Genomic DNA, 17,088 nt, shown 5'->3' on the forward strand with positions numbered 1-17,088 from the left:
TTTTTTTCCTTTTAAGATGGAGACTGGTAAACATTAGGGTTAAAAAGAACTAATTGTATTACAGTTCAAAAATTGACTTAAAGTTCTAGAATGATCTTTTCCATTTCTAATACTAGGAAATTCATCAATAAAAATACATTAGCAGAAATGACTAAGCAAACTTGTTTGTATAATTTTCTGGTATTGGACTGTTACTAAGCCTCTAGTTTTCTTTTTAGTTGCCAGATTGAAAAATAACAACTGAACATAAGAGATTAAAAGGAGGGGCTAGCTAAGGGCAAGAGGAGTTTTTATTGAAATTAATTTGCTGTATTCAGTGTATATCAGTAAACTTATTATTTTGGCAATAGACAATTTTTCCTTATGGTTTAATGACATTTTCTTTTTATTTACTTATACTTTATTAAAGAATAAGTCATGCAGACCCGTGCAGTTGGCTTTGATGTGGTCTGACTTCAGTAGGGAAAAATTCATTGACGTGGTGCTTTTCTCATAACTGATTAATTGGCTTCTGTTAGGCTAAACATTGAGCATACACGACTTAGCCATGTCTTCAAAGTCATTCTGACGGCGTTAAGGTAGATGTAGTGGTCTGAAATAGTTAGCCACTAAAGTTATACCTCCTTTTATGCAATTACATGGGAACAGTAAGCACTAAGTAAGACAATTTAAAATGGAGCTTAATAAGAAAGGCAGTGCATTTTCTGTTAGATTGCCTTAAGATATACTAGTATTATGAACAGTGGAGAGGAGAATTGATCTTCCAAATATCTGGGACTCAGGCACTTTTTCCATTTTCCAAATAAGCTGCTATAAAAATTACTAAAATCAAGTTTCTTCAATATCCTCTTAATTTGAATTATCGAGGGGAAAAAGACAAATCCTAGTTGTAGTCCTGTTATTTAATAGAAGCTGTAGTATTGGGAAAGAGCGAGGGAAGGGAACAATTAGTCAAGAACCTTTGACTTGGTTTTCCAGTTCTCCTAGTTGTGTACCAAATTACCTGAAGTATTTAGGAACACCCTATACTTTGGATGCAACTTGATTTTCATTTCATTTTTAAAAAATAAGCCAAGATTAATTTGATCACCAAATAGTGTTTACTGAATGTGCTACAAAATGCAAAGCCTTAGGCTAGGTACTGTAAATTAAAAAGGTAAATTAAACATGGTTCTTAACTTTGTAGAACTTAGGGTCCAATTGAGAAATTAAGATGTGAAGACTGGTGTGTATGTGAATGTGCAGTAGAAAGTGATTATGTTCTGTAGGAGTGAGAAAACTTGGAGGCAACTCACTGTCTTTGAATACCAACTGTAACTGTATTGGATATTCTTGGTCAAGCTACTGAACTTAGGCTCTTCTTATTTGTAGATTAGAGAAACTAATGCTTGCCTCATAGAGTTGTTGGGAGAATTAGATACTTAAAGCTGAGAAACTGTTTTAGCTCCAGACTTGTAATATCTAACTGCCTATTCAGAATCTTCGTTTGAATGATTCAAAGCCATTTTAACCTTAAGTCCAAAACCTATCTTGTGCACTCTTTTATCTCCGTGAATGGCACCAACAATCTGTCAAGCAAGAAATCCAAGAGTCACCTCCCACTTAATACAACATTTTCCAGTTGACTCAGAGCTATTGATTTTACACCATAAATTTTGTTTCTCATATTAGTCCACTGATCTCCACTGCCACCACCTTAGGTCATCATTTCTCACATGTGCTACTGTAACAGCCTTCTGTCTCCCTAAGTCCTGTTCCCCCACTCAGCCAGAGTAAAAATTTTAAAAACAATATGTATGGGTCACTTTTCTGCTTAAAACTTTTCAACGAATTTCTATTACCCTTAGTCCATAGGTAAAATCTATTTTTTAATTTTTTTATTATTATACTTTAAGTTCTACAGTACATGTGCACAGTGTACAGGTTTGTTACATATGTATGCATGTGCCATGTTGGTGTGCTGCACCCATTAACTCATCATTTACATTAGGCGTATCTCCAAATGCTATCCCTCCCCCCACCCCCTATCCTACAACAGGCCCTGGTGTGTGATGTTCCCCTTCCTGTGTCCAAGTGATCTCATTGTTCAATTCCCACCTATGAGTGAGAACATGCGGTGTTTGGTTTTCTGTCCTTGCGATAATTTGCTGAGAATGATGGTTTCCAGCTTCATCCATGTCCCTACAAAGGACATGAACTCATTCTTTTTTATGGCTGCATAGTATTCCATGGTGTATATGTGCCACATTTTCTTAATCTAGTCTGTCATTGATGGGCATTTGGGTTGGTTCCAAGTCTTTGCTATTGTGAATAGTGCCACAGTAAACATAAGTGTGCATGTGTCTTTATAGCAGCATGATTTACAATCCTTTGGGTATATACCCAGTAATGGGATGGCTGGGTCAAATGGTATTTCTAGTTCTAGATCCTTGAGGAATCACCACATTGTCTTCCACAATGGTTGAACTAGTTTACAGTCCCACCAACAGTGTAAAAGTGTTCCTATTTCTCCACATCCTCTCCAGCACCTGTTGTTTCCTGACTTTTTAATAATCACCATTGTAACTTGTGTGAGATGGTATCTCATTGTGGTTTTGATTTGCATTTCTCTGATGGCCAGTGATGATGAGCAGTTTTTCATGTGTCTGTTGGCTGCATAAATGTCTTCTTTTGAGAAGTGTCTGTTCATGTCCTTTGCCCACTTTTTGATGGGGTTGTTTGATTTTTTTTCTTGTAAATTTGTTTAGGTTCTTTGTAGATTCTGGATATTAGCACTTTGTCAGATGGTAGATTGCAAAAATATTCTCCCATTCTGTAGGTTTCCCGTTCACTCTGATGGTAGTTTCTTTTGCTGTGCAGAAGCTCTTTAGTTTAATTAGATCCCATTTGTCAATTTTGGCTTTTGTTGCCATTGGTTTTGGTGTTTTAGACATGAAGTCCTTGCCCGTGCGTATGTCCTGAATGGTATTGCCTAGGTTTTCTTCTGGGATTTTTATGGTTTTAGGTCTGACATTTAAGTCTTTAATCCATCTTGAATTAATTTTTGTATAAGGTGTAAGGAAGGGATCCAATTTCAGCTTTCTACATATGGCTAGCCAGTTTTCCCAGCACCATTTATTAAATAGGGAATCCTTTCCCCATTTCTTGTTTTTGTCAGGTTTGTCAAAGATCAGATGGTTGTAGATGTGTGGTATGATTTCTGAGGGCTCTCTTCTGTTCCATTGGTCTATATCTCTGTTTTGGTACCAGTACCATGCTGTTTCGGTTACTGTAGCTTTGTAGTATAGCTTGCAGTCAGGTAGTGTGATGCCTCCAGCTTTGTTCTTTTGGCTTAGCATTGTCTTGTCAATACGGGCTTTTTTTTGGTTCCATATGAACTTTAAAGTAGTTTTTTCCAGTACTGTGAAGAAAGTCATTGGTGGCTTGATGGGGATGACATTGAATCTATAAATTGCATCCATAGGTAAAATCTTTAATGGCATACTTGTCTCACCCCTGTTCTGCCTTGTTCACTTATATTCCTAAGGCCTAGGACAGTACTTTTTCATAGTAGATGGTTATATATTTAAGGGGTAGACAAAATAAGGAATGTAGGGAAGAATCAAACCAAAAATTGAGAAATGTAGGCTGTGTGTTTTCTTCCTGTTGGGCTACATGTGAATATACATATGCATTTGCAGAGGTATAAGTGAAATACTATTTCTAAATAAGATAATGTTTATCTTGGTTGGGCACGGTGGCTCACACCTGTAATCTCAGCACTTTTGGGAGGCCAAGGCTGGTGGATCACTTGAGTCCAGGAGTTTGAGACCAGCCTGGGCATCATGATGAAACCTCGTCTCTACAGAAAATACAAATATTAGCTGGGCCTGATGGCCTACTGCTATAGTCCCAACTACTCGGGAGGCTGAGGTGCGAGGATTGCTCAAGCCCAGGAGGTCAGGTGGAGGTTTCAGTGAGCTGAGATTGCACCACTGCACTCCAGCCTGGGTGACAGAGCAAGACCCTATCTCCTGTCTCAAAAAAATAATAATGATAATATTTATCTTTGACCTCTCTTTTCTGTGTTTTCACATCCCCTCTTGTTTTTTTTTGTTGTTGTTGTTTGTTTGTTTTTGAGACAGGATCTTTCTCTGTCACCCACATTGGAGTGCAGTGGCGAGATCATGGCTTACTGCAACCTTGACCTCCCAGGCTCAAGTGATCCTCTCACCTCAGCCTACCGAGTACCTGGGACCACAGCTGTACTCCACTACACCCAGCTCATTTTTATGTTATTGGTAGAGAGGAGGTCTCGCTATGTTGCCCAGGGTGGTCTCAGACTCCTGGGCTCAAGTGATCCTCCCAAAGTGCTGGGATTATAGGCATGAGCCACCACACTGGGCTCCACATCCCCTTTTTATCACCATCCCTTAACCCCAATCCCTTAGTACCCTTTTATCTATCTGAAGTTACAGAGTCATAGTTGAAGAACCCTCTGTTTTATTTTGCCATATAATTAATGAAGGCCAGCCATTTGAAATTCATGTGAATACCTTTCTTACTATAAGCAGATTATTTGGTATGTATGACAGTAAGGTGAAGCACCTCTTTAGGGGTACTGCAAAAACAGTTAGCTTGTTGTCTTCCCAGTGGAGAATCAGGTCTACTAGTTCATAAATTAGGTCCCAGTTGATGATCCCCAAAGCTTCAAGGGTCATTCACACAAGTACTCGAGAATCTCAAGAGTTTCGTTGGTAATTAGTCTTTTTCTACTCCTCACAGAGGATGCCAGGGCCTTGAGACAGCAGAAGACGACTGGGTGATAAGAATGTACATGGACTAGTAATAGGAGTTGGCTATTCTCCATATGTCAGATGATTTCCAGGGAAAAATTAGGACTCATTTTTTAATGTCATGTCTCCTTGTGAGTTAGCCCTCAGGGGTTAACTCAGGAGCTGGGAGTTAACCACAGCTACTATAATTTTTGTATTTTAAAGAATGAAGATTCCAGCCTGTAAAGATAGGTTTCTGCTTATTAGCTTTCACTAAGGAACTAGGGGATAGTAATTACTTAATACAAATTTACATGCATTTGGTGTTTCTAAGCCCTTTCTGGAAGATCATCTCACTTCATTTTCCCTTCAGTCTGCAAGCACAGTTAAGTTTTATAAGTGATGAACCAAAGCTGGGAAAAAGCCCAACAGAGAGATCACTTTTTAAGCTATAGGAAGAGGGGTTTTAGATCCTCTGATGAAGGCTGTCTTACAAGTATAAAATGTTAACCGGAAGAGTGAAGTGTAAAGGTATGTAGAGACTAAAGAGAAAGATACTGTTTCAGTCAGAGGAGAGGCTGAGAATTTAAAAGTTTAGTATATTAAAAGTCATAAATTTCTGGGGATAGTATTTCTGTTGGGTTCATGCTGTTGTTTATACTATTTTGGCCATATTCACACCCACAGCTTTATTTACTGTTTTCCTAGTATCTTTCATTGCTGTCAGTGCAGGCATAGTAGTCACAGAAAGTCATCCAATCCTGCAACATAGGTGACCTTGTTTCTTTGGGAAGAAGAAAAAATATAAGAAAACATCTGTTTTTTTTTGCATGTTTGATGTGTTTGTGTGTGTGTGTGGTTACACTTTTAACTGATACTAAGTGAAGATAGATTAATGTCACCCAGGTTTTATAAAATCAAAGAAATAGAAATAATTTTAAAGACTTCTGGTACTTGAATGACTGTTGTTTTCTGGTCATTTAGTACATTTATGGAACCTCAGGAGGTTTGAGTTGAACAGAGGCAAGTTACAGGAGTTTTTTGGGTGGAAGAATTCATAAGTCAGCATGTGAATCTTTTGATCTCATGTATTTGGAGTGGAGTATCATTAATTGTGTTTGTCATGGTTAAGGAATACAGAATTAATCTCCATCCCAGTCTCTTGCTATTCTTCTGAAAGCCTTTAGCTGCTGACACCATGAGCATAAGGAGGTATGTCTTCTGGCTTCTCTCTGGGTATGGTAGCTAAGTTACAGCTTAAGTACAGCTTTGGGAAGATGAGCAGTTTGTAAGCAGCAAAAAAATAGTATAGATAACAAATGCATCGTCAACAAACAACTCAATCAAAAAATGGACAATGGCTTTGAATAGACTTTTCTCCAGAGCAAATATACAAATGGCCAATAAGCATGTGAAAAGATGCTCAACATCATTAATCATTAGGGAAATGCAAATTAAAATCACAGTCAATGAGATACGACTTCATACTCATTAGGAGGGCTGTTACTGGGGGGAAAAAAAAAGAAGAAGAAGAAAAACCAGAAATAGGCCAGGCACAGCCTGTTTTGAGAGCACTTTGGGAGGCCGAGGTGCAAGGATCCCTTGAGGGCCAGGAGCTCAAGACCAGCCTGGGCATAAGCAAGACCCCTGTCTCTATAAAAACAAGCAAAAAACAGAAAATAACAAATGTTAGTAAGGGTATAGAGAAGTTGTAGCTTTTGCCCTGTTCGTGGGAGTGTAAAATGATACAGTTGCTCTATAGGAGTGAGCTACCGTGCCCAGCTTGTTGCAACAATATGCTGGTTCCTCAAAAAATTAAACATAGAATTACTACATGGTTCAGCAATTCCACTTCTGGATATATACCTAAAAGATTTGAAAGCAAGGTCTCAGACAGATGTTTGTACACCTATGTCCATAGCAGCATTATTTACAATAGCCAAGCTGTGGAAGCAACAAGTGTCCATCAGCAGATAAATGGATAAGCAAAATGTAGTGTGTGTGTGTGTGTGTGTGTGTATACATAAGACAAATATATATATACATATATATACAGTGCAATATCATTCAGCCTTTAAAAGGATTGGAATTCCAACACATGCTACAACATGGATCAACCTTGAAGACATTATGCTAAATTAAATAAACAAAACAAAAGACAAATGTCTGATTCCACTTGTATGAGATTCCTAGAATAGCCAACTCAGACAGAAAATAGAATAGTGGTTGCGAAGAGTTAGAGGGAGGGAAAATTAGTGTTTAGTGGATACGTAGTTTTAATTTGGGATAGTAAAAATTTGTAGAAATGGATGATCTGGTGATAATTGCACAAGAATGTGAATATACTTAATGCAACTGAACTTTATGTTTAAATATAGATAAAATGGTAGTTTTTATTTTTTTTAGTTGGGGTCTGTCTCCTGTCACCCAGGCTGCAGTGCAGTAGTACAATCACAGTTCACTGTAGCCTCAACTTCCTGGGCTCCGGTGATTCTCCCACCTCAGCCTCCCAAGTAGCTGGGACTGCAGGCACACACCACCACACCTGGCTGATTTTTTGTATTTTCAGTAGAGACGGGGTTTTGCCATGTTGCCCAGACTGGGTGTGAACTCCTAGGTTCAAACAATCTACCCTCTTCAGCCTCCCATAGTGAGCCACTGTGCCTGGCCATAAAGTTTATGTTATGTATATTTTACCACAATTTTAAAAAGTGTTTCAACAAGCTGGGCACAGTGCCTCACTCCTATAATCACAGCACTTTGGGAGGCTGCGTGGAAGCATCACTTGAACCCAGGAGTTTGAGACCAGCCTGAGCAACATAGGGAGACCCCATCTTTACAGAAAAAAAATTTTTTTTAATTAGCCAGGTGTGGTAACCCACGCCTGTGGTCCCAACTACTTGGGAGGCGGAGGTGGGAGGATTGCTTGAGCCTGGGAGGTCAAGGCTGCGGTGAGCTGTTGATCAGACCACTGTACTCTAGCCTGGCCTACAGAGTGACACCTTGTTTCAAACAAAAAAGTTTCAACAAAAAGTAAATAGAAATCGTACAAAGGGCATCTCTATTCCCTTTACGCAAATTTACCTATTGTAATATTTTACCCAACTTGTTTTATCATTTGTGTGTGTGTGGTCATGTGTGCTCTATATATACACATGTAGACGTGTGGGCACACTTTTTTTCTAAATCATTTTAGGGTAGATTATATGCATCATGGCTGTTTACTTCTAATTCAGGAAAATTTCTTAAGAATAGACATATTCTTGCCGGGCGCGGTGGCTGAAGCCTGTAATCCCAGCACTTTGGGAGGCCAAGACAGGCGGATCACGAGGTCAGGAGATTGAGACCATCCTGGCTAACACAGTGAAACCCCGTCTCTACTAAAAAATACAAAAAAAACTAGCTGGGCGAGGTGGCGGGCACCTGTAGTCCCAGCTACTTGGGAGGCTGAGGCAGGAGAATGGCGTAAACCCGGGAGGCGGAACTTGCAGTAAGCTGAGATCCGGCCACTCCACTCCAGCCTGGGTGACTGAGCGAGACTCCGTCTCAAAAAAAAAAAAAAGAATAGACATATTCTTGAGCTGCGCGCGGTGGCTCACGTCTGTAATCTTAGCACTTTGGGAGGCCGAGGCGGGTGGATCACCTGAGGTCGGGAGTTTGAGACCAGCCTAACCAACATGGAGAAACCCCGTCTCTACTAAAAATACAAAATTAGCCGGGCGTGGTGACGCATGCCTGTAATCCCAGCTACTGGGGAGGCTGAGGCAGGAGAATCGCATGAACCCGGAAGGCGGCAGAAGTTGCAGTGAGCTGAGATCACGCCATTGTACTCCAGCGTGAGCAACAAGAGGGAAACTCCGTCTCAAAAAAGAAGAATAGATATATTATCGTAACTGCTGTGATTATGTACCAACTTCACAAATTTACATTGATACAATAATTTAATACCCTCTGAATTCCAGTTCTGTCAATATTGTTTTTTATAGCGTCCCCACTTCCACCTGCTGCAGTATGGAATACAGTCTAGAATAGAGTATTGCATTTATGCAGTGTCTCTTTAGCCTCCATTTGTCTTTTATGATATGGACATGTTTTAGGAGTATAGTACCTCTTTCCCATTTTTAAATAGACACTTCCTCTTTTTCTGAATTGAAGTTATGGCTGAGTGCAGTGGCTCACACCTGTGATCTCAGCACTTTGGGAGGCTGAAGTGGGAGGATTGCTTGAGCCTAGGAGTTCAAGACCAGCCTGCGCAACATGTTGAAACACGGTCTCTACTGAAAATACAAAAAATTAGCTGAGGGTGGTGGCACATGCCTGTAGTCCCAGCTACCTGGGAGGCTGAGGTGGAAGAATCACCCAAGCCCAGGAAGTTGAGGCTTCAGTGAGCCATGATCACACCACTGCACTCCAGCCTGGGCAGTGGAATAAGACCCTGTCTTAAAATACATACATACATACACACATACAAATTGAAGTTATGCTCTCTCAGTCAGGAAACTGCATAAGTGTTGTATCCTTCTCAGTTATCACATTTGGAAACTCAATACAATTTCATCTAAGTGCATAATGAGGGGAATCAGCAAATGCTGTAGGAGATAGGGAAGACATCATTGGAAAGGAACCTGATTTGATAGCATATTTCTAACATTTTACTTATTTTCCACCAGTGTCAAATTTTGCATAGTTCAGCTAGTCTGTATTACTGTTTTATGCCAGTTTTTAAGCTCCTGTATTAAATATAAAGAGAATATTACTGATTTCTGTTTTTAAATTTAATGAAATCAAGTGTGTCTTTCAAATGGTGATCAAGTTTCTACTGATTATTACCATAAGGTTCCCCCACAAGATTTGGATTGCTATAAGATGACATGGAACTTTGACATATGAGAACAAGTCTTTATTCTCTTCCTGGTTTCATCAAATATGAGTCAGACTGACAAGTTGTACTCTCGGCTTTGCCGCCATTCTAGAACCTTTTAGCTCCCCTACTTAAGTTACAGAAAGCTGCTGAAAGGAAAGTACTTTTCTTTCCAATACCTTTTGTAGAATATATAAATAGTGGTAATGCTGATGTATCTATCCTCAATGCCATTTTTCTCTTCCAGGCTGTCTTACAAAAATTATTCAAATTTTGCATGCATACGTAACAGGATACTTGGCAAAATATGATTAAAGCAAATATCAGTTTACTGTATTTCTTGGTATTTTTCTTCTCATAGGAAGCACTGGTTGACACAGTTGAGCTGTATTTATTGGCTATAAGTAGGAGAGCCAGAGGTATATTTCAAGCCGTTATTATTTGTAAGATTATTTCCTTCCCATATACCTTCTGCAAATGATTCCTTGGACTTTGTGCATTTTGTTTCTGCAGTTTGAAGAAAACAGGTCTGAAACAAGGTCTTACCCCCAGCTGCCTCTGAACACAGTGACTGCCAGATCTCCAAACATCAAGTCCAGCTTTGTCCGCCAACCTGTCTGACATGTCGGGACCCGTGCCAAGCAGGGCCAGAGTTTACACAGATGTTAATACACACAGACCTCGAGAATACTGGGATTACGAGTCACATGTGGTGGAATGGGGGTAATTGTTTTTGTTGACTTCATTATACTCACTCAAAGGGCTGAATCTTGTGGATCTGTTGAGTAGTTTTTGTCAGAAAACCTCCATGACTCTGTATGTGTATACCTCAAGATCAAAGCCCAATTTGTGTTTTCTTCTTTTGAGCTGAAAATTTGGTTTTGCAGTGAAGAAGCAGAGTTGCTTTGGCAAGTGAATTTTTAAATGGGCTTGCCATTTAAAAATCATTTTAGTTTCTTATCCTTTTCTCTGATTTATATGCAGTCATGCACCACATAACAACGTTTGAATTAATGACAGACCACATGTAGGACAGTACCATAAGATTATAAGAGAGCTGAAAAATTTCTGTGGCCTAATGATGTCATCGTAACATCAACAATGCATTCATTACCTTTTCTATATTTAGATACACAAATACCATTGTGTTACAATTGCCTGTTTATTACGGTACACATTTGTATCCTAGGAACCATAGGCTATACCCTGGGTATGTAGTATGCCATACCATGTAGGTTTGTGTAAACACTCTCGTGTTTAACACATTTCTCAGAATGTCATTAAATAACTCATGACAGTATTCTATACAGGCACCTGGCAACAAAAAGTTACCTATCAGCTTGCTTATCAAGCTAAGGGCATTGCAGATCAGTGAGAGTCGATACTTGAGAGACTTTGAAAACACCAAAATCTTACATAAAGTATTTTGAGGTAGAGAATGTTGTTTCATGTTGATACAGGAGGATGAAACAGTTCTCCAAAAAGGTAACTTCTTTCTGATGAGAAGCAGAATTAAATTCTTAAACATTTGCCCTCATCCTGAGACTAGGCATGTCTTAACATGGAATTCAGCCCAAATTCTATCTTGAACAGTTGTAATCTGCCTGAGCAGCCGTGTTTGCCCTCCTAATTCTCTGTACAGACTCATTTGGATGTTTGCATTTCCTGTCCCAGTGTGGTAGACATTTAATTGGTCAGATCATACTTGTGTGATAAAAGCATTTTGATATTCAAGTGCAAAAGAAAGCAATTTGAAAACCAAAGCTGCAGCTCTTGTATGCTGTATTTTATATCTGACTGCATGTGATTTCCATAACCTGTAAGTGGTTAGTGGATGCTTTCCTAAATTGTCATAGGGTGTATTTTTAATCTTGAGTATGTCATGATTTTTGTGTGTGTGTGTGTGGAGATGAGTCTTGCTCTGTCGCCCTGGCTGCAGTGCAGTGGCGTGATCTCAGCTCACTGTGACCTCCGCCTCCTGGGTTCACGCGATTCTCCCACCTCAGCCTCCGGAGTAGCTGGGATTACAGGCATCTGCCGCCCCACCCAGCTAACTTGAGTATGCCATGATTCTTAACATTGCTTCTGAATACAGAGACACTGTATGCTGTAAAGACACCATTAAGTGCCAGTGTGGTTTACTACCAATAAATGTTGTTACTACTGATAATCTAACAGTTTTCCGTTTATGTCACAGGCTTTGGACTCTAGGTAACACTGTTTACTATAGGAATTTCAACTGCTATCTTCAAATTGAGTGCTTTGCACTTGGTTCTGCCTAAATGGCACTAAAGAGCCCTTTTGGGCTTTTGACATGGTACTGTTCGTTTGCTCGCATTTGTTTTGTATACCCTCCCATAGGAAGAGAACTCAGACAGAAAGAAGTAGGAGCTTTCTTCCCCTAGACCTGCCGTGATTATAATGTTGTCCATTGTTTTTAGTACCTTTTGTCTTTTCATTCACTTTCTTTTTAGCTACTTGAGGAAAATGAATGGTTGATATGGTTGATTTGGTTCATATTGGATACTTAGTAGCTCCAGCAGGAGTAGATAGAATTTATGCCTTAATGGAACTGTGTTTGTCATTCTTCAGAGCAAAGCCCTCTACATTGAAAGCAGGCAGGGGCAGGAGGAAAATGTTGGCATTTCCCTTATTCTACCTCTGTTTATTACCTCTCATGTTGCTTATTGGTCACAGAATATGGGTGTAAGTAGAAGAGGGGACCACTGACTATAGTTTACAATCTATAGTGTGCTCTGTGAACTTGACTACACATGTACTATCCCCAGAGCTTGCCCTGGAGGGCAAATAGATTAAGCCTATACATTTGAAAGCCATTTACCTTCAAAGAGGCCTGTTAAAAATCAGCTGCTGCCAAAGTTAGCTAGATTGAAACAGTCTTGCAAAATGTTTTGAGTTCCTGCTAAGTGCCGACACTGGACCAAGCCCTAAGGGACAAGAATATATAAAAATTATTCTCTTGGGGAAAGCTGTCTCTTGTTGGAGACAAACATATTCAGAACAAACCTTAATACAAGCTAGCTCCATGTCATGTGCCAATAAAGATGTAAACAGTTTGGGATTTGAAAGAACAATTGAAAGGTGTAAGTTTTTCTAATTCTAGGATTTGGAACATGTATTTTTAAGTGGCCTAATTAAAAAAAATACAATGAAACCAATTTGGGAATTATTTGAAATACCTCTTATTTCTTTTACACCTGCTGGCAGTAGATTCCTGTAAGTTGAATTGATGCTTGATAATTTGACCATTTATAAGTCATTTTGTTTGTATCCACAGAAATCAAGATGACTACCAGCTGGTTCGAAAATTAGGCCGAGGTAAATACAGTGAAGTATTTGAAGCCATCAACATCACAAATAATGAAAAAGTTGTCGTTAAAATTCTCAAGGTGAGTACAAGAGATAATTTCAGAGGTATTTGGAATATAGATTTTTAAAAATAGTTGTGAAGATTGTGAAGACTTTTTTAAAACAGCATTTTAAAAGTTTTTGGTGCCAAAGCAAATAAATAAAATTTTGTTGTATACTGTGAACTCAATAGAACAAGTTCTGCTTATTTGACAGATCAGGAAACTGAAGCAAGAGAAGTGATTTGAGTTGACTTATATTGCTAGGTTGTGGCAGAGTAAGGGAGCAAAGGTACAGTCTCTTCTCTCCCAGTTCTTGCCTAATACTTATTTCCTATACTTTTCATTATATAATGAGGCTTTTATTTTCAATAAATAAATAATTGCCTCTACTTTGTAAGGATGAGGAGTCACAGGACTTAAGGGGGACAGACAGATGATATCAGTGCAGCTAGTCTGGTGTAATTGCCCATGCTTAGATGTGAGTGATAGGGACTGAAACAAACTGGGAAACACATGCCTCTTCAAAAGGAGTTAGCTGCTTCTCAGCTGAAGCTCATGATTGCCCTGCAGTAATGCAAGTCCATTGTTGCTTCATACTCTGTTTTGCAAAGAAAAGCCAGAAATTTATATTTGTATATGAATTCTCCTGACTTGTGTTGGCTCAAGATTTAAAAAGACAATGCACAGGCCAGATTTGGCCTCTGGGCTACCAATATACAACTTTTAATTTAGTTATAACTATGCTGTGCACTGTCTTATATTGGGAATTTAACATACAGTTCCTTATCACAGGAACTTTTTCATATTTGACACTGAAAAGTAGAAGTTTCCAAACTTTCTCAATTTATAACACTTATACTATCTTAGTAATTTTTCATGGTACTCGTAAGTCAAGAAATACCTCATCTGTGTATTAAGTAGCAAGGTCCAAATAACTAAGTTTTATTTATTTATTTATTTATTTATTTTTTGTTTTTGTTTTTGTTTTGAGACAGAGTCTCGCTCTGTCACCCAGGCTGGAGTGCAGTGGCGAGATCTCAGCTCACTGCAACCTCCGCCTCCTGGGTTCAAGCAATTCTCCTGCCTCAGCCTCCCGAGTAGTTGGGACTACAGGTGCACGCCAGCATGCCTGCCTAATTTTTGTATTTTTAGTAGAGATGGGGTTTCACCATATTGGTCAGGCTGGTCTGACACTCCTGACCTCAGGTGATCCGCCCCCCTCGGCCTCTCAGTGTGCCAGGATTACAGGCATGAGCCACTGCACCTGGCCGCTAAGTATTTCTATTTTAACAACTTGGTAGCCATTTAAAAAGTTACTCACATAAATAAAAAGAAAAATAATAATTTTATTCTTAGTAACTATAATTTATTACCATCGGGTTATGTAGACCTGTTACTGCATAGCTTTTCAAATGTTGTAATCGGATTGGACACCACCACCCTCATATCCTGTCATTGATTTTTGCGCAGTACTTGCTTTTTATCACAGCAACTACTGCAAACCCAACTTCACAAAAAATATGCGCCCTCACAAGGAATATAATACAATCTAATGTTGAAACTACAAACTACCTCAAGCTGGTAGTGCACCCAGTGTCTGACAGATGCAATGATTGTTTGGTGTGTTTTCCTCAAAAAATTTAAAGTATTCCACAGTACTCCTGTGCATTGCTGGGGTGCCTCACATGCCATTTGAGAACCAAAGAGTTTAAGTATTTATATCTCTCTTGAAATATGTAGAAAGAGAACTAGGTTGGAAATCAAAACATTTGGGTGACTAGCCACAGTAGTCCTTTTAACCTAGGACATGTTTATCCATCTATTAAAAAGAATATTGGCTGAGTGTAGTGGCATGTGCCTTTAGTCGCAGCTCGTCGAGGGCCTAAAGTGGGAGGATCACTTGAGCCTGGAAGTTGAAGGTTGCACTGATCTGTGATGAAACCCACTGCACTCCAGCCTGGGCGATGGGAGTGAGACCCTGTGTCGAAAAACAAAAAGGATTAAATACAAAATTGTGTGCATATATACATGCCTTGGAGACTAGAGTTCTTTATGATTGTATGGTGATATTCATATGGAAAGGTATATGATAGAATGAGGTGATATATTATTATTTAGAGCCACATGAAAAGCATGAATAGTGGGTCTACAGTTCAGAAGAGGGTAGTAGTTAGGAAAAGCTCCCTGGAGCTGTGTTCAGGCTAAATGGGAGGAGGATTTGGATAGGTGTTGGGTGGAAGTGGTAAAGGGAAGCAGGCTATAGAGTACACCAAGATAAGAAAAGAGGAAGAGGGAAAAGTGAGAGAAATATTTCATGTGAAAGATGTTATGTGACCACATATAGGAGTTGAACTTGGAAAGAGAGATTAAGTTGATGAAGGCCTGGAAAAAATCTCTGCATTTCCTTGCAGTCTTAAAATTCTGACTTGTCTCTTGTAGATAATTGTGAGCCCTTGATGGTTTTGAGTGAAGGGTGATTTAGAAAGATTTTTTTCAGCTCAGTTTTTCTAACTGTATTGTATATTTTACTGTAACTGTGGGTAGGTGGTGTAAGTATAGATGAAGTTCCTTCGTAAACCATATTTAAAATTTTTAATCTCCCCTATTTATTTAATAAGAAAAAGTGGCATTGATCACATTAAATTAGGGCCTGAGTCAGCTGCCTGGTCTGTCACAAACCAGCTTTTTAAGTTTATAGATTCGAAGGATTCTGTAGAATAGTTTTGTCAACCAGAAGCTTTTTTTCCCACTAAAAAATCCAGCAATTGGGTTAATGAAAAACAGTAGGTAAGTTGTTGGGTTAGTCTCTGCAGGGTAGAAAGATCTCCCAGCAGGAAGAGAAAACTTCTATTATCTTGTTTCTTAGGTAGATATTGTATTGGGTAAGAGGTCGTGGGTTGAATTCAATGTGGACTACGTGGAAGTCATCAGTAAAATAGCTTCTATTTATTGGGTACCCCTTTGCATTGGACCTGTTCTAACTGTGGTATGTAAATCACTGACGGGCAAGTATAGTCCCTTTCAGCAATGAGAAACATTTAAATGCTTTTCTGAACACTGCGCAACCACAAAGCCAGGTTTTGAGAACTGTCAAAATCTGCTTGCTTTCTGCTACCATGTGCTTGAGGCTTAAGACAAAGTTAAAAGAATTTATAGTATATTATTTAGTAGTTTCTGGACCTGGATCATCAGCCTGAAAAGTATCTAAAAATAAATACCCCGTTTCCCTCTCAAGATTCTGATTTAGTAAATCTTGGTGGGTTCTGTGAGTCTGTATGTTAAAAAAATCCAGGTGATTGTTGGTCATCAAACTTTAGTAACTACCAGTCTTGTAAATGAAGAGATGAGATGTATTTAACTTCTAAGAGTTCTATGCAGGGCATCCAGTCTGAGGTGACCAACACTCTCGGAAAAGACCTGCACCGTCCAGTACAGCAGGCACACAGGCCGCATGAGGCTGTTAAGCACTTGAAATGTGGCTGGGCTGAATTGAGATATGCTGTAAGGGTAAAATATACTAGATTTCAAAGGTTTAATACAGAAAAAAGAAGGTAAAATAGATTAGTAATTTTTTACATTGATTTATATGTTAAAATAAGATTTTTAGATTAATAAAATACATTAATTTTGTCCTTTTTTAAGTTTCTTGATGTGGCTACACAAGAAACACGTTTAAAATTACACATGTGGTTTGCATTGTATTTCCTTTGGTCCAAGACTGTTTTAGACTATTCAGGAGAAGGCTTTATAAGCCCAGGCATGGTGGCTCATGCCTGTAATCCCAGCACTTTAGAAAGCCAAGGCAGTTGGATCATGAGGTCAGGAGTTCGAGATCAGCCTGGCCAACATGGTAAAACCCATCTCTACTAAAAATACAAAAATTAGCCAGGCGTGGTGGCATGTGCCTGTAATCCCAGCCACTCCGGAGGCTGAGGCAGGAGAATTCCTTGAACCTGGGAGGTGGAAGTTGCAGTGAGCTGAGATCGTGCCACTGCACTCCAGCCTGGGCAACAGAGCAAGACTCCATCTCAAAAAAAGAAAAGAAAAGAAGGAGGAGGCTTTATAAAGGAGGTACAGTTGGACCAAGGCCCTCCTCAGAAAA

General features: G+C 39.2%; 1 protein-coding gene across 3 annotated transcripts in view; it reads left to right on the plus strand.

The window, feature by feature from the left end:
* Positions 1–17,088, plus strand: part of CSNK2A1 (casein kinase 2 alpha 1) — a 63,388-nt gene that overhangs the window by 27,113 nt on the left and 19,187 nt on the right. For 2 of the 3 annotated variants that reach the window (NM_001260877.1, XM_015149293.3), the window contains 2 exon segments: positions 10,129–10,338; positions 12,914–13,025. In NM_001260877.1, the coding sequence (NP_001247806.1) occupies positions 10,238–10,338; positions 12,914–13,025 (213 nt within the window). In that variant the 5' untranslated portion in view covers positions 10,129–10,237. 3 annotated transcript variants of the gene reach the window in all.

Source organism: Macaca mulatta, chromosome 10, assembly GCF_049350105.2.
Source record: "Macaca mulatta isolate MMU2019108-1 chromosome 10, T2T-MMU8v2.0, whole genome shotgun sequence".
NCBI classification, from domain to species: Eukaryota; Metazoa; Chordata; class Mammalia; order Primates; family Cercopithecidae; genus Macaca; species Macaca mulatta.